Genomic DNA, 18126 nt, shown 5'->3' with positions numbered 1-18126 from the left:
AAGACAATTATTAGAGCATGCTCTCTGCACTGAGTAACACAAAGAGTTTTCTTCTGATAAATCAACAAGGGAGGAAGCTCATCGACAGTAGTTCAGGGCGATTAAACCCTAAATGAATTAAAGGAAACGGAAATTTGTGGACTGAAATGAGATCAAATTAAGCCATATTTAAGCATCATTTTAATCTCATTAAGGGTTTAGTTGATGAGTTTCCTGTTTAAGGCGGGATACCTTTGTTGTGATGGACTACAGCCACTATTTCGATTTTTCTTATTCTGCTTCAGCATTCTTCTGTATGCTGGGATGTCAAACTTCAGACATGGTTAACTCACTCCCTGTTTAATTGAATTTTAAACCATTCAAGTGACTGAACTCGAATACTGTGGAATAGAGATTATAGGAATGTCCACTTGAGGGTATGTAACTGAAAGATAAACTGTGAAATGCTGCCCCCTGGGGGTTAAGGTTTGTATTACGTGTTTGAGCCTGTCCTCATCAACTACCTTCTAAAATAAAATAAATAGATGGATAATACACAATGCAACAACATACACAGATTAGTACTTTAATAAGAAAATCCTATAAACCTATTACACTTAATATTAGTGATTACTATTTATGAAGTACTTGAATTACCCCTACTTTAATTAAGAAAAGAAATTATATAATAAAAAAATTAAAAAAGGTTCATGCTTTGTGTGATTTGTTTTGTTTTTTTTTTAATTAAAGATGGCATTAAAGAACAGATACAATATGTGTAAAAGAAATGCTTTCAAAATCCCCAGCTCCTGGTGTAGGATTCTAGTTTAAAAAATAAATTATAAGAATATCTTGTTTTCAAAATAAACTGGGCAAAGAAAAGGAGTTATAAAAACAAGCAATTTAATAAAAAAGCAAAAACAAATAATAAACAAAAGCCTCATATTGGACTAACAACCAATCAGCTACTTGTTACTAGGCAGATTAAATCTGGCGTGTGAAGTAGCTTGACGTAACCTGGTGTTTTGAAATGTCCATTACTCCAAACTATTTGGGTTTTACTATTTAGTTAAACTATTAAACTATTTATATCAAATACTCTCTCTCTCTCTCTCTCTCTCTCTCTCTCTCTCTCTCTCTCTCTCTCTCTCTCTCTCTCTCTCTCAGTCTTTATGAGTCACACTATATATATACTCTGTGTGTGTGTGTATATATATATATATATATATATATAAATATATATATATATATATATATATATATATAGACTCACGCTCACACACACACACACACACACACACACACACACACACACACACACACACACACACACACACACACACACACACAGTCTTTTCAAGATTTCTAAGGTGAATTCAACATAACGTATCAGTCCTACTCAGATAGGGAGAGTTGAAAAAGTACAATGTCATTGTATGTATAGAGGAAATAATTTAGGTCTTTAAGGATGCAGAGACTTTTATTTAGCAAAATGATTCATCAAGACACAAAGACTCTTGCATCTTAATCCAAATAAGTAGATAAAATCACACACTAAAATATAATGATGTTAGCTGTAAGCTTCGAAAAGGCCTACATGGTTGATCTGGGTTTGGAAAAAAGGAAAAGAGTTTGTATGTTAAAAGCAGGTAGAATGTCTGTAAACAAAGGGTTTAGTTGGAATGACACTGCAGGTATGTGGTCAGAGGGAGACCTATAATTCAGAGCATCATGTCAGTAATCCGGGGAAATGTGCAGTTTGTCGTGTGTGTGTGTGTGTGTGTGTGTGTGTGTGTGTGTGTGAAGCGTGTGTTTTGGTCCAAAGGGAGGGGTTGGAGGCTCACGGCTCGAAGCGTTAAGGCTCCATCGGATGGAAGCGTCTTGCGTCCACATCGCGATGGCTATGGGTCTAACGTCGAAAAAAGCGTCTAACAGAAACGTGGCGGTGGAGCGAAAGAACCTAATCACTGTCTGCAGGTAAGATTTAATTTTCATACATCATCCATGTCCACCAGGAGCCCGTGGGCTGAATGAATAAGCGATTTGGCTGAACGTCATTTGTGCGCGTCAGTGTCCTGCGTTATGGGCAGATTTGCGCTTCAGTCTCAGTTCATGTGAAACGTGACGCTTATTTATTGACAAGGGCGAATATTCTATCAGGCCAAAGCGAGTTTCTAAGTTAAAATATGGCGCATTATCTGTGGGACACCTGAGTGTGGAGGGTGAAGGTAAATCAGCAAAGCAATGACTCTTTATTTCCAATGTGGTGAATGAAAGCTTTAAATCTTTAAATAGAAATGTGCTTTAGGGAGAAACACGACAGGAGGTCCAAGCACAGCAAAATACATTCACCTTCAGCTGATCTTCATCATCCATTCTTCATCATGAATCCATCATCAACCTTCATCACGTCTTCAGAAGGACGAAGGTGCTCATAATACGTGACACTTTGGAGTCAGTGTAAAATCAGGATCCCCCCCCCCCCCCCCATAACATTAATCATGACACTGCACTACACTGATATAACTGTATACTGTATTCTCTGTTAGGTTGGAGATGGAGGGCTGTCCCTAAGTTCACTGGGTAATTGCATAGTTTAGATGCATCACCTTTCTCTGATAACAGATTATTGTTTTATATGTGATTATCAAGAGGCAGAAATGATTTATGATGGTAACAAAAGTAGTATGAAGATATGAATAGTGTACAATAGTGTGGGAAAGTAGTATTTCACAAGTGGCCTTCATCCATCCATCCATCCATCCATCCTTTCTTTCTGTCTTTGATTGATTGATTGTCACGGGTGTATTCCCACTTCAGACCCAGTATTCCTTTGATAGGCTACATAACAACTGTGGCTCTCACCAGATTAAAGTGTTTGCTTGAATGTTAAAGTAAAAAAAAAAAAATCAGTTCAATCAGTGATGCTGAGCCCACCATGACTGATGAATATTATTAGATGGTTATATTGTACCTGCACATAAACTGCATACTAAGTTAGCTAACTTAGCAAATAATAGTGCTTAACAAAAATGTGGGCATCATGTTACATTATGTCATTCATGCTTACTGTCAAATAAAGCAATGAGAATAGAACAATTAAAAATCATGACTTAAATGCTGAAATGCCGCTTTTGTCTGTTCTTGAACAATGCAAGCTACTTTATGAGCAGTGGCCAGCAGGTCAAGTATTTTGAAGGCAAGTGTAGACATTTCCAAATTGTATATTCATGTGTATTTATGAATTGTGGCATTTTTATTAAGGGCTTTGATGATGAAAACTAGATTAGATTATAAATCATTACGGTTTCTACAGGCTGAAAAGATATAACATTACCAGTATGAGAATCTGTTTGGAAATCTATGCATGCAATTAAGCAAATTAATGTCTTCTTGTTATCCTTTATCTCTACAAGCATAGCAGGTCATATTTTCCATGCCACCATGTTCAATGAGTTCTTAGACCCCCTACGTTTACTAGTCGGACCATATTATATATTGAGGTTATAGTCCAGCTTTATAGATGCAGCTGTAAGCAATGTGATAATTTCCTTATCCAGTATAAATGGGATAACTGACTGAATTTTCTGTGATCTAAATTTGTGGCTTGAGTCACAAATTGAATCTTAACATTTTAACATTCTCAGAGATTCGAGTAATCATGCAAGAACCTTAATGTGACAAAACCAAATTGCAGCTCAAATTTTTCTTGCCAACCTCAGAAAACTTGGCAAGAAGTTGCGATGGTATGTGCCTTTGTCTTAGGGTGAGTTCAAGAACCATTAGTGAATAAAATAGTGCTGAACAAGTGCTTTTTTCCATATATTGTTTACATTTACGGAATTTGGCAGAAGACCTTATCCAGAGCGACATATATATCAGTTCAGTAGCAGTCATCTGCCAATGGTGGTTTGTCTTTGTGTCTTCTTTTCCACTGTGTCTACTGATACAAGAGTGCTGAAAAAACAGCAGGATAGAGCATAGTCTGTATCATTTTCACTAACTGTAAAATCTATGTATTTCTTAAGAACAGCAGGATGTAAGTACAGTTACTAAAGTAATCACAGACACATGATCCTGTGAGCTCCATGCTTCAGTAAAGTGAAACACTAGTTAACTTTTACAATTTATTCATTATGTTTGTATCAGAACTGTCTTACAACTAAGACAGTATACACACTTATCAGTTTTATAGATTTAGGGCCTGTTTTATATGGTTTGGCAGATTTTAATGGTTTTGAATTTAAAACTTCTGATGAGTTTCTTTATTTGTATGTTGCAAAGTGAATGAATCATGAATCATCATCTGTATCCCGTGGATTGAAATGTTGTACCTGCAAGTCGAAACACATGGGGATTACTGACATATTCTTTGACTACTTAAAGGTCCCAGCTTTCTACTTGGAGCTTCCTCTAAAATGAATCATTGTTCTAGGTTTACACATAAATCATGTAAGTGTTTGCAGAGATCTACAAAGAAAAAAGTGTACTAGATGAAGCTTTTAAAAACATGTTTCTAACAAGACATTACAGGTAGATCCGTACATGAGTCTACAGGACATCTTGGAACAGTATCATAATGCTTTTTGTTCAGTATGTTCAATGGGCATAGAATATTTCCCAGACACCCAAATCAGGTGTGACAAAGGAGTGCTTCTAGGGGGCACAGGCCTCGACAGAAAATTTATAAAAGTACATTAGTTGCATTAGATTTTAGGTCCTGTGGCAAGATCCCAGCTCTCTCACAGACTAGGCCTAGGTTTGATTCCTGGGCAGGAACTAACACAGCCGCTATGGGTTAATGCTTAGTACCAGTCCTAGGCCCGGACAAAATGGGAGGGTTGCGTCAGAAAAGGCACCCAGAGTAAAACCTGTGCCAAATCAAAGTATGCGATTCGGATGATCCACTGCAGTGTCACCAAACAGCGAGTAGCCAAAGACAACAACAACTTAAATACTTTTTAATACCACTTTTTTAAAAGTTGAGGCTATTTTAATTTGTGCCAAGCAAATCAGAACTGGAAAATAGGATGTCCTCATTCTACTAAATACATATTTACATATTACTCATTAACACAGATATGAGTTAGCCTGGTAGTTATCTCTTCTCAGTCCTCAGCTTCTATGTCATATTATGAATTATTGTGTGAATGACAGATTTATTCTAGATTTCCACGAGGAAAAGTGAGGGGAGGAGAAGCATAGCGAGGGGGTGAGGTGTATGATTGAAGATGATGTGTAGGATATTTTCACTTTAGCTGGCATTACAATCAAACTTAATGTTTTTAAATAATTCACCTGATGTAAATGATGATGAGCAGCGAAGTCTATTTTTAGACCTATCTACAGTAGAAGGTTCTGGTGACACCCCTGGTCTGAACTCTCTACATACGCTGAATGTACACTTATAGAACCTAGAGGTCTATAGATCAACTAGCATCCAGTCTTCTTCCAAATAGCTATATGTTGTTCGGTGCCCTGTTCCACTGGTGAAAACTTAATATCTTTGAGATATAGTGGTTGTATGTCTGTAGATTTATTTATTTTTTTGACATAAGAAGAAAAAGACAGGCAAAAGTAAGCAACTGTTTATTAAAAAAGCACTACAGTCAGAACCTTACTGTCCAGGTGTCTGCTGAACACTGGTTAAACATAGAACATAGAACACAGCAAGAGAGAAAAAAAAATTGAAAACAGAATTTCAGTAAACACAAAGACTTTTCATTGACAAGAACAGTAGTCATTTTGTCCTCCAGAACTCCTACTTGACCACATGAAGACCAATATGATCTCAGACATTTAAAAGACAAGCCATATAAGACAAGGACTTGAATAGAATAAAATGGTTAAATCCTGAAATTTTAATTAATAGTTGCTAGAATAGACATATCAACAGTAAATGACTGTTACCTGCATTCTACGGTAACTATAACTATATATTAGTTCTTAAGGACTCTAAAACCTGATGTATCTGAAACCTACTGTGTTTCTTGGTCTGGTTTTCAGCTTGTTTGTCCATCTTCTTTGAGTCATTAATAGACTGTGTTTGCCATTGACTTGCCCACTCATTGATCAAATATTTGCTAATTTTATTGTTATGCAATGAAATGCTTTGATATCAGAGATCTCAGAGATCAGCAGTTGCTTAATGTCTTACCATATATGTTTCATCTGGTTTTCTGGATTCTTTAAAAGTACTGGTCAAAACAAAGGCTTTTCATCATCTCCAAAGCCTCTAGAGGGCAGCATAACACTGTTTCTTTTGATCTAACTGGCCCTGGTCTTGCAGAACCCTCTGTTCTGCACAGTTTTCTGTTTTCCTTGCTCACCCATGTCAACTTAGAGCTCTTTATTAGCTGACTAGCTGAATCTGATGTGTTGGGATAAGGGAAAACACTAAAATGTGCAGGACATAGGGTCCAAAACCAGGGTTGGAAATCTTTGTTCTAAAGGATGGTACAGGATGGAAAGTTCATACAAGTTCAATAGTCCAGTCATTAGTCTGTTTTTCTATAGAACAAATTAACCAGCACTACTGTCTGAATAGGCTTGTTGGCTACGACTACACACGATGGCACATTTTGATGTTCAAAAACACAGTTGGTTTAAGTAAGCCTTTACTTGTCCTTGCCCAAACCGTTCCATCTGTGGTGGATCAGCATTAATGTTTAAAGTATTAGTTATGATTTTTTTTTAACGCTTCTACCTTTCACACATTTCACAGATATAATCCAGACTACACACAGTTATACATGGTGACACGGTTTATGTTTACCTTTCCGAAATAAAACAAGTATTTTTAGGATATTTCATCTGTATCAGTGCCTTACAGCACATTCTACAGAGGTGCATACGTCTGAAGTCATAGGTATAGAAATGAAGAGACTATGCTAACTGGGATCAGTTTTTGGCTTTCATTTCCCAATGTTATATAGAGAATGAGGGGGCTGATCCTGTCTCAGCATGAGTGACTATTATGGTCTCCATTTATATGACACGAATACAGTGATATAAAACAATACACGGACAGTAACACAGGAGTAAATGGTATAATCATCACAGGGTGATCTGGGGCTTTTGCATGGGGCCTGATGACTTCTGTTCCAGGTCAAAGTTGAGAGGTGAGTTCCAGCAGGTCTGAAGAAAGTCTCTGTTTTGGCTAAGTCTCCACATGTTTGTGGACTGAATGAAAATTTGGATGACATGATTTCATCAAGAATGTAAAGAAAACATTTTGAGCTTAGCATAAAATAAGTCATTTCCCTGAATTTACTGATTCCTGGAGTTGCAAAGAAAAGCATATGTTCAGGACCAATAGCCCTCGATCAAAACATTGTGTAAAGATGTGTAAAAAGACAAAGGCTGTGTGGAAACTAGCCAGAAGGTGCAGGATGTTGCATAGATGGAATAGAAGTAATTTGTCTCGTATAGAAGGCTAATTCATGCGGCTGACGTTTAGGAAAGTTGGTGCTGGCAGCATGTTCAACCTAAGAAAAATAAAAATTGTAACATTAATATTGTCATTTTTTTTTTAATTAATGAATTTGTATTTCGTAGTTTTTCCTCCCATCATGAAGGAAAACCTGGGATTAAGCTTAGAAGGAATAAATGAATAGTTTTGAAACATGTAGTAACATGGTATTGAAAGTGAGCCACTTGATATTTGAAGTGTTTTTCAAACAAAGAGGTAAGGACTCTTTAGTGCGGTGACTTCTTTCCTGCTCTAAGCATCTCCTTCATTAGTTTAAGATCATTTCAATGCAGTAACTAAATTAACAATGTAGGTTAATTGAAAAAAAAGAAAGAAGAAAACTAATTCTTGTACTATGGAGTGGATTCATGATTTGTGCAAAGATTCATTATTCTCATATAGTCTCTGTCCTTAAATCACAATTATATTTAGCCCAACTGCTTGCTTTCTGACTTTCATAATATTGATCGTTCATCACTCATTTATCCAAGCTATGTTCAATACAGGATGTCACACCATCTAATCACAGCCTCTGTCAACCCTCAGAATTTACATGCATTTGCCTTTTAATCAACACATACAATGGACATTTAACTTTAATCATACTTGATGGAAAACTGAATATTGTTTGTTAATGGCATCACTCCCAAACTGATATAAAGAAGAATAAACTGAAATCATATTTATAGTTTCTGATCAGGTGTGGTCTTGTCATGTAATATGGAAAAGATTTGGAGAAAAATTTTAAATGCTGATCTTAGGTCTGCTGTTGAGCATCAAGAATGGTGGCACCCCATAATGCCAGCGGATCCTGCAAGTACTGGGAAAGAAAGACATAGAGAGACAAGGATGGGGAGGGAAAAAGAAAAGCATTGTCAACTAAAATATATAAATATCAACTGAGAAATAAATAGGGGAAGAATATATGAAGGATGGTGAGACGATTGCAGAAGAGGAAAAGAAAGAAAGATGACTGACTACAGTATGTAGGAGACATAATGAGCTATTGGAGAAGAGGAGAGCATCGGCAGCATGTCTGGACTGAGAAGACTCACTTTTAATGTTATTCAATCAAATATGTAGAGGGCAGCTTCAAAGTGCATTAAACTTCCATAAACTGCCTTTCTGAGGGACTCTTTCAAAGGAGCACAGCATGGCTTTCCCTTGGCATGTTGCCATGATGGACAAGAGCTGAGGCACAAAAGCCATTTGTTGTGCCTGTACATTTGTTTGTCAGTGTCAAATCGTACCAAGAGCATCTTTCTGCCATTCACCAATTAGCATTTGAGGCATGCAATTTTTTCTTCAGCTATCTTTTTTTTTTCAAAGAAACAAAGATTTGGCCTTGCGTTTGCCCACACTAGCTCTGAGCTCTACATATTTACGCCTCCATCCCATACATGAGTTTTTACGTGAATAGATTTCATGCTTTGAAAAAGCTTGTTATCTCTGTGGATGATTATACATAGCAAAGTTCCCCTGGACTTTTTTTTTTTTGACTTAAACTCAAACTAAAGTTTGACTTTAGTGGTCTTCAATCCTATCGACAAAGGGCCAGTGAAGGTACCGGTTTTCATTCCAAACAAATAGGAGTGTTACCAGATTCCACTTGCATAATCAGTGGTTTACAAGTGCTATTAACTATTAACATAAACTATTAATTGTGGCACCTATTTGGCTTGAATAAGAACTCTTTAACCACATTGCCACTTTTCAAAGAAGGGTGACTACTGTTCTTATTTTTAAGGGACAGATGATTGGTTTGACTTATATGTTTGATTTTTTGGTTTGTCCTTCTTCTATCAACAGCCCCAAAAGCCTAAACATGCCAGTTTACCATTCAAACACTATATAAGTTTACTATATACATAATGCTATATTTTCCCATATCCCCCAAATTTAATAAAATAGATTTATACAGCAAGAAATGTAAAATGTGCAATTTAAATATCAGTCTCTTTGATCATTAATGTAGGACCAGTTAATGCACCTGAGTCTAAAAAATCCTCAAGAAGAATATTTAAAAAGACATATACATTGTGTCTTAAAAAAACTAAATGTCTCACTCTGACCAGTATATCTTTATAAAAGAGAGAATATAACATGTTACACTGGAACCCGATTTAGCAGGTATCTTGAAACACTAACCTGCATCTTTGACTTAATCCAAAGCGGTTACTGGAACAGATGAAACTTTGATATCAAATTCAATCCCACAGTTTCTGGGTGTCGAAAAAATAAATAAACTTGATGCCCAAAATAAACCCCTCAGAATTCCGTTGTGATGATGCTTTGGCTTCAGTTTTCTTTAATATTTTCTGTATTTGATACACTGTAGAAAACTCCCCTCCACTTTCCTGGTGCCCTACTCACTCCCCATACACCCTTGAACAGAAAATTTGGCCCCACTCCCTGTTAAAGAGTCTTCCTTTTGGGCAAGAACGCCTTTCGGAAGGATGTGGTCTTGGTGCCGCTGCTGTAGGAAGCACTCCCCAGGGAGATCTTGGTCTTGCCACTAGTAATGGTTGAGGAGCCCAAAGATGTAGTGCTCTTCCCACGAAAGATTGAGGTGTTACCCATCAAAATCTTGCTCTTCTCCCTCTTGATGGATGTGTTTCCCAGGTTGAGGGCTGTCCTGCCCTCTGTGAAGCTGGTGTTACCCATGGTGGAGGAGAACCAATTCGTGGTGGAGGAGGAGAAGCAGAAGATGTCCTCCTGCAGCAGCCAGTTTGTGAGATGTTGAGCTCGTTGGGGTTAAATCTTGTCTCTCTTACCTAGGGAAGTTTTTTTGCTTCTTTGGTTTCACAGGACAAAGATGTAATGGCTCATCACATAACCTTATAGCAGCACACTCGCACAGACAATGCCTGGCAGGGTGTGACGGATCCACGCAGCAAGTGCTGGGATGAGCCCAGAATGCTAAGCGCATTCGGTACAACCCCCATGTAGCAGCAAAAAGCCGTTGTTGAGAAGGACGACGTGGGCTCCAGAAGGCCACATACCTCCCCTGTATATATTGAATGGATAGAAACTTCTGTAGGAGGCCGCAGCCCTATCTGGGGGTCGGTAGGACAGTGGATTCCATTGTACCGCTGGCAATGCGAGGCCGTGGACCAAACTGAAGGACACATTGTTGGAAAATACAATCGGTGGTGACATCACTAAGTTCCTTGGCATTGTTTTCTGGTAGAACTGTTCTCTAATGGTGTCTTTGGTGATACTGTACATGGGTAATAAAAGTGTGGTTACAGATATAGGGTTGGCATTTTGATTTCAACAACCAGCAAAGTACAAACTAACAAAAAAGCTGGGAGGATTGGATTTGATGGATTTAAGTCAATTGTAAAATGCGGTCAATATCAATTTTTTGCTGTCATCAAGCTCTTATTTGTTTGTTTTTAAAAATAGCTCAGCATAGAGAAGTGCGATATTCTATTACTGGGATTGTGAGGGGAAAAATGAGAGAAGCAAAGTTTTCAGCTATATTAAAGTACAGTTTATTAATGTTTATTACCCTAGTTGAGTTTTTCATTAGCACATTGACATTAATAAAGCCAGATGTTATGATCTGCATATAGTTTCATATACTTTCTGTGTGGGTTATCTCATAAATCTTTTGTGCTGTTGCCATATCAGATAAAACTGACTCTTAAAGTAGACTCTTTCATTATTGGTTCTTTTCAGACACATGACTTTTTCGTTACACCATACCAGCTGTTTCTGGCTGGAATCCCGCCAGCATACCAAGCATACAAACACTTGCTTCAAACAAACTGTACACTCATGACCTTAGAATCAGCGTTTTTGGCTGATTCCCAACATTGCATAAATTAATTGTTTAAATCAGCTCAGACTTTTCAACCATATTCCATCTCAGGAACAAAAATTTCATATAAGACTTCAACTTGATTTAAGGTACAATAACAACTTATTCTACCTCATCTTATCAGACTGGCAATACACTTGCATCTAACATATCAACTAACTTGCATGAACGTTCTTTATTCCGAAGTCTATTTGGTAAATGTATTTCAGTCAAAGATGAAAATCCCAGTAGAGGTTCCATTGAGTGTCTTTGCCTCTTTTGACGGACGTTTTTACTACAGTTACAGACTTCTTTCCTTGACTTAACGTGGCCTTGCTTAAGGAACTAGTGGTCTCCCCATGTGTAATTGTGGTTGTACCCACCGTAAATGCTGTCTCTCCCGTCCGCAATTTGGTCTTGCTTCTAGAGACAGCGGTTTGACCCCATGAGATGGCGTTTTTGCTCCTCAGCATTTTCATCTTTCCTTTTGTGAAAGAAGACTTTCTCAACAAAATGGATGCCTTTTCTCCTGTTCTGTTTTCCCTTGTTTCTTCCTGTTTGTCTGTTTCCTCACTGTCTTTGACTGTCCTCCTCAGTTTTGACAACTTGCTCTTCATTCCAGCAGTTGTGGTGCTTTTTGCCATTTAAGTGGTTCGGCGTTTGGACATCAGAGCCTTTCCAAAAGAAGTTGTGGTCTTGCCTCTGCTGAAACTTGCTCTGCCCAGGGAGATGGTAGTCTTGCCTCGTGTGATGGTGGAGTCTCCCATAGAGGTTGTTGTCACACCGCGGGTGATGGAAGACTTGCCCATGGTGATGGAGGTCTTGCCACGAGCTATAGAGGAACCTCCCAAAGACAGGGCTGTTTTGCCTTCAGTGATGCTGGTGTTCCCCATGAAGGCATGAATGGTGCTGCTCCAGAGATGCTGCCAGCCCTGCTTCAGTCTCTCTCTTTCTTCTGCACTTTGGTTGTGTAGGAGTAGGTTAGTGCAGTTGCTGCATACCAGAACCCTACAGGTTTTCCTGTGCTATAAAACCTTGTGAGACTGAGGAGATTCAGAGTAGCTGTGCTACTGCTGAAGGCAGCACTAAATAGATCAGGCCATCGCTTTTTCAGTGAGTGGGTGGAGAGATGTAAAGTGTGTGGGTGTTTGTTTAGGGTATTCTGTCATTTTCTCACTGTGAAGCTGAACTTATAAAGAAGGGGGAAAAAGAATGGGACCCAGGCAAATGGACAAAGGTCCTCATACCGACAATAGCATTGCACAATTGGATCGGGCTACAAGGACTCTGATTGTGATCACTGTCTTGCTAATAGAGGCAGGGCTTTGAAGAGGTGCATTGTGTAGTACACAAGACAAATAGAGGTGACCTCAGTTGCCTGCCATGGCACCATTCCCAAAAGCTCCAAGTCCTTCAGTTAGAGTGGAAAACTGAAGCCTGTGTGTGCATGTGGATAGTTTTTTTACAGCATTTCTATGTGAATGAATATTTATAATAAGAAGGAAATGTGCAGTCATAAACGATTTTACCCGTTGTCCTTTGCTTAATTCAGGTTTTCAGTAAAGACTCTGTTGGAGAAGTACACAGCCGAACCCATCGATGACTCATCGGAAGAGTTTGTTAACTTTGCTGCAATCTTGGAGCACATACTCAGTCATCGTTTCAAAGGTGAATATCTATCTCTATCTATCTATGAATATATTTTTGGGTACATAAATAAGTGCTTTTAAAAAATCACAGGTTCTACGTTTGTTATTTGGTGTTTAATCAGGTCCAGGGGGTTGGTTCAGCTCAGATGGACAGAGAAGTTTCTGGGATTATGTTCGCCTGGCCTGCAGTAAAGTTCACAACAACTGCATCAGCAGCATTGAGAACATTGAAAACATCAGCACGTCCCGAGCCAAGGCAGAAGTCTTAAATATTAATATTCCTATCATCACATGATAATTGCCTCTTCTAATTTGTTGAGCCCTAAATAATAAATTCTGTAATTCAGCACTAAATGTGCCATAATTTTATGGTCTCAGTAAATCTGAATGTTTAATGAACTGGCCGAATTGCTGTTGTAGCAATTCTTACTGAACACTTTTATATATATATTTGTATATTTTTACTTTTTGATGTCCTTTATCTTCAGTAATTCTTTTCATCACTTCTGTAGGGCCGGGCATGGATTCGCATGGCCCTCATGGAGAAGCGTTTGTCTGAATACGTTGCCACAGCTTTAAGAGATACTCGGACCACAAGGTTAGATCTTACAAAAAAATTGTAGCTTAAAGACCTTGGCAAACAGGCATTTTAAGACACACACAAAATAAATTGGATTTAATTTTGAAGTTCTATGAATGAAAGTACCAATGCTGTAGAGAGTACAAATTCAATATTTAAAATATTGCAGAATGTCCTTAAATATGTGCCCCAATATATTATTGTTGGGTCTGGGCCACTTTAGCTAGCTGTGCGTCTAAAGTAACAGATACATGAAGCATCGCATTAGTTCTGGCAGGCCATGTCGTTGAGCGTGCATCAGCTGTCAATCAGTTGTCCACGACGCGCACCAATCCGGTTACGACATCCATATTACCCGACCATTTAAATTCCCATTCATAGAGCCGTTCTAGCACGATCTAAACTTCCTCCTCCAACCAGGACTCCGCCATGAGGAACCCGTGTTCGCTGTACCAGTTTACATCATAAATCTCCACATATTTTTCTCTATCTCTCTCCCTCTCTCTCTAATTATTTAATTATCTATCTATCCATTCATTTATTACTTTCCAAAAACGCGTAAGCGAGCTATCAATACTATTCTATTTTCTAGTCGCTGCTCTCCCCTCTCTGTCCATGCATGCACATGGATGGGCGAGTGGATTCTTGCCCGGAACAGAACCATACCGCCAACACGAACTGTATGCATATCATCTACTAAATTCCCTTGTGACAAGTGGTCCTGACAGAAATAATATACTATGTGTGCAGGAAGTTTTATGATGATGGTGCCATCATGCTCAGAGAGGAAGCTACAGTCCTGACAGGGATGCTGATTGGACTTGGTGCCATTGACTTTAGGTAAAAATAATGGATCTACAGGGAGATTAATCACTATACTTCAGGGATAGACAGGTAATACAGGATGCCTTTGCTTCTGCACTATAACACTCATGTATTCTCTTTCAGTTTCTGTTTGAAAGGAGAAGTATTGGATGGAAAGACACAAGCAGTGATTGATTATACACCATACCTGAAATTTACCCAGAGGTGAGGGAAACTGTAACACATCAACATATTTATGTTTCTGCCGGAATTTGATTTCATTATTCTGACCCTAGTGTAGCCCGTGTACAAGCTTCTAGGTTCTGACAAAATCTTTTAGCAGTTCTCTCTACAAAACATGGCAATAAACCTATTAGTTTGCATTAGTGTGACTTAGTCAATAATGCAGTAAGTCACACCATAGGCGATGTGAATGACCTAGACCACTTCTTTAGATAAGCAAACTAAGACAGTGTGAACCAGGAAGACCTGATTTAATAGTTGAAATCAACTGCCTTAAGGACACACTGTAGACAAAATGTACCTATGTGAATCAGTGTTGACATTAATTAGAAATTTTAGGACTAAAAAAGGTAGGCCAGGCTTGCACACTACAAACCATGAGAAGTGGTTTGTCAAAGAAATGACCAAAACAACTGGCTAAGTGTGAACAGAACAAACTGACAGCCATGTCCTATAGCTTACAGTAAGTGAGTAGCCTTAACCACAGACTGATTAGAGAACCACAATTTTAGTAAAGAGAAAATTAAACTGTAAACAGAATAAACTTTAAATTTTATTAATTTCAACTGTACTCTCTACTCTCTGAAAACTTATTCTCAGTAATTATGACTAGTTTCACCAATATCCACTATATCAGGAGACAAAGAATATTTTATCTTTAAAAGTTTCTAATGTGCTATGGTGTGAAACTTAATACTGATCAAATGGAAAACACAAATTTAATATGTTTTTAAAATGTATTAATCAATACATTAATTCATGCAGAGTGTCCTACATTCATCCCTTTGAATGAACTGGTACTTAATACATTATAATATTTAATGCTAATTATTATAATTATTATTAATATTACTACTACATTCTTATGACAACATGCATTATTTTCTCTAGTTGTGTTCATTAAAATCATTGTCCTGCATTATTTATCCGCAGGGAAACTGTTGCTATGGTTGCGCTGTAGCTCTGATTGCCATATTGATTGTTACTCTCTGTAGTTATGACTACCTGAGTGACGAGGAGGACCGGCGTAGCGTGGACAGCAGTGCGAGTGAAGACAGCGTGGCTGAGCATCCCTACATTCCTCTAGTCACGGATGAGGAGAGCTGGAGCAACAGGTGTCGCAAGATGGAGCAGAGGTTTAAGATTGTATACGCTCAAAAGGTAAACACACATTACATACCAATATGTGAAAGCTTGAAGGAACACACATGAGCTTAATGTAGCAAGATTTATATCAATATAATGTCCAATGTATGGTAATGAGTTTGGGGTTGCAATAAAGCTCATATTAGATTATTTAAGTGTCTTATGCTTTACTATAGACATGTATATGAGAAGTATTTTGTTTAGAAAGTTTGTATTGTGACTATTTTTAGGGCTATCTGGAAGAATTGGTGCGACTGCGAGAGTCACAACTGAAGAATGTAGAGACAGAGAATAAGAGACTGAATGCGAAACTGGAGGATCTGCAAATCCAGAGCCAACAGGAGAAGAAAGAACTTGAGGCTATTATTCTGGAGCTACAAGCACAACTGTACATAGAAACAGATACAATATTTTCAAAAGTTTGCATTTGCATGGTTTCTTGGTTAAAAAATAAGTGTTAGCTTAAAAATGAAAGGTTTATCATGTAGCAAAGTAACAGTCCAAAACATGAGGCAAAATCAACAGAAAAGGAGTTTTGTCATGGCCCTAGGCTTGATATGAAGAAGGCTTGCAGAACAAAACATCTGGTGGAGTTCCAACAAAAATGTCCACAAGAAATAGGAGACAATTTTTTTCAACTGAGAACTTCCAAAATCTGCTCAGAGGACAGATGCATTTATAAATGCAAAGACAATATGTAAAACCTAACACACTAAATATCTTGGTAAATGGTATTTCTTTGTCATTTTCTCCTAAGCATGTGTAAACATTTGCACTCAGCTGTGTTATACGCATGCACACACAAAAACCTTCTACAGAAATATATCCGATGCCATAAACTTAAACAAAAGCATCATTACTTTTTGAGCCATGGCATCTTATGCATACCAACTCCTACCCATACAATCATGATTCTCTCTCTCTCTCTCTCTCTCTCTCTCTCTCTCTCTCTCTCTCTCTCTCTCTCTCTCTCTCTCTCTCTCTCTCTCATATATATTCTTTCTTTCTATTTGGTGTCTTGTGTTACTGAAGGACTGGTGTTATTCCATGTGAACCGGCCCATTTGTCCAAAGATCTGTCAGTCTCCTTGATTAACCAGTGGCCACCTGCACACGCTACAAACAACCAAGGGGATGTAAAGATATTCCGCCGGTGAGTGTATAAGTGTGTATTGGGTTTGTGTTAATGTAGTGGAGTTATGTATTTATATGTTTTCTTTCTGTCATCAAATTGTCATCAAAGGAGAAGTTTTCACAGTTTGAGTCTCTCTGGTGAAGTCAGCCTAAACTCAAAAGAGTCTCTGAAGACAGATGGGAAACAAAATGGGGACACTGACTGGTGCTCAGGAGGTAAACACAAGCAAACACACACAAACAGAGTCATATCTATATAATGATGGCCTAAGAGGCCAAAACGCACAAGTCTTAGTGGTTCTGTGGACCCTCGTGTGGGTGAAGGACTGCAAGTCTGCCAGTTCCACTGTGGGAGAAGAATCCTGTTTCTCGCATGTGATTATGCTTGTTTTTTCTTTCCTCTCCTCCCAGTGAAAGACACTACTCCATCTATGCTGGGCCTGTGTGGGTCTCTGGCCTCTTCACCAAGCTGCAAGTCTCTGGCCAGTCTTAAATCCAGTGAATATTTGGTGAACATCAGTGCCGAGCCCAGCCCTGCCCTCTCCCCCAGCTAGGGCTCAGAAGAGTTCATCTGCACTAGTGACAAGAAAACATTGAACATGACCACCCCCATTTTTCCATTTGCCTCTGACTAGAGATTAATCATCTCGGTCTTCCACCACTGTGCATCCTCATTTATTCTTATTCTCCAATCATCTCATTAATAAGTAGTAGTCTAACTGTTCTGGAGAGGCATGTCTTTCTCAGTTTGTTGCTTCCTTACTGAGAAAGTGTTGAATACTGGCATGAACCACCATTATCCCCCATTTTCTGATCAAAACCATATAATCACTGATCACTATATTCCTTACATCCACCACTCTGCTTCATTACATCATGAGAGAGAATGAAATTGTGCTTGTTTGCATGAGATCAGACCTCTATCCTGAACGACATGCATTCACTGATGTGCTTGTGCCACCTACAGTTATGCCTGATGTTGTGTGTATGTGGAGGTAGCAGCAGATTTAAACTCCTGTGGTTATTTTATGTTTATAAAGCTTCGATTGGCTTGGGGAATTGTGCTGCATTGTTTATACATATGATATATTTTGTTATGTAGTAGTAGTGCTCTTTGTCCATCAATAAACAAAATAGCCCTCATTTTCATTCTAACTTGACTGATATTTTGTCCGCCGCTTGCGTTTCTGCCTTTCTTCTTTAATTGAAGTGAGATTACTGAAGGTATTTCCAAAAATCTTCTTTATCAGGAATAAAGCTCAGACTATTGCTTTGTGAACAAGAAGTGTTCATTATGTATTTTGAAAAATAAAAGT

General features: G+C 38.3%; 1 protein-coding gene and 1 long non-coding RNA gene across 2 annotated transcripts; one reads left to right on the top strand and one right to left on the bottom strand.

The window, feature by feature from the left end:
* Positions 1-1514: 1514 nt before the first annotated feature.
* rundc3aa (RUN domain containing 3Aa) lies at positions 1515-17953 on the top strand. Its single transcript, XM_047801291.1, has 11 exons — positions 1515-1956; positions 12808-12923; positions 13027-13160; positions 13417-13502; positions 14235-14324; positions 14433-14513; positions 15527-15692; positions 15908-16065; positions 16710-16829; positions 16920-17026; positions 17222-17953. The coding sequence occupies exons 1-11, from the start codon at positions 1850-1852 to the stop codon at positions 17362-17364; spliced, it is 1308 nt and encodes a 435-aa protein (XP_047657247.1). The 5' UTR covers positions 1515-1849; the 3' UTR covers positions 17365-17953.
* Positions 5556-9870, bottom strand: LOC113639704. The gene is made up of 2 exons (XR_003439871.2): positions 9599-9870; positions 5556-7466 (listed from the first exon to the last, which is right to left on the bottom strand). It is a non-coding gene; the product is annotated as an uncharacterized LOC113639704 (long non-coding RNA).
* Positions 17954-18126: the final 173 nt, after the last annotated feature.

The sequence above is a fragment of the Tachysurus fulvidraco genome, chromosome 15 (assembly GCF_022655615.1).
Source record: "Tachysurus fulvidraco isolate hzauxx_2018 chromosome 15, HZAU_PFXX_2.0, whole genome shotgun sequence".
In the NCBI taxonomy this organism is placed as follows: domain Eukaryota; kingdom Metazoa; phylum Chordata; class Actinopteri; order Siluriformes; family Bagridae; genus Tachysurus; species Tachysurus fulvidraco.
The sequence above is the reverse complement of the archived record's forward strand: the minus strand, read 5'-3'. Positions and strand labels throughout refer to the sequence as shown.

What these genes read in the sequence shown, in the direction of transcription:
- rundc3aa (XM_047801291.1), top strand. Translation starts at nt 1,850, where the DNA reads ATGGAAGCGTCTTGCGTCCACATCGCGATGGCTATGGGTCTAACGTCG. An exon ending in AACCTAATCACTGTCTGCAG is followed by an intron (nt 1,957 to 12,807) that starts GTAAGATTTAAT and finishes TGCTTAATTCAG; the next exon opens with GTTTTCAGTAAAGACTCTGT. An exon ending in AGATTGTATACGCTCAAAAG is followed by an intron (nt 15,693 to 15,907) that starts GTAAACACACAT and finishes GACTATTTTTAG; the next exon opens with GGCTATCTGGAAGAATTGGT.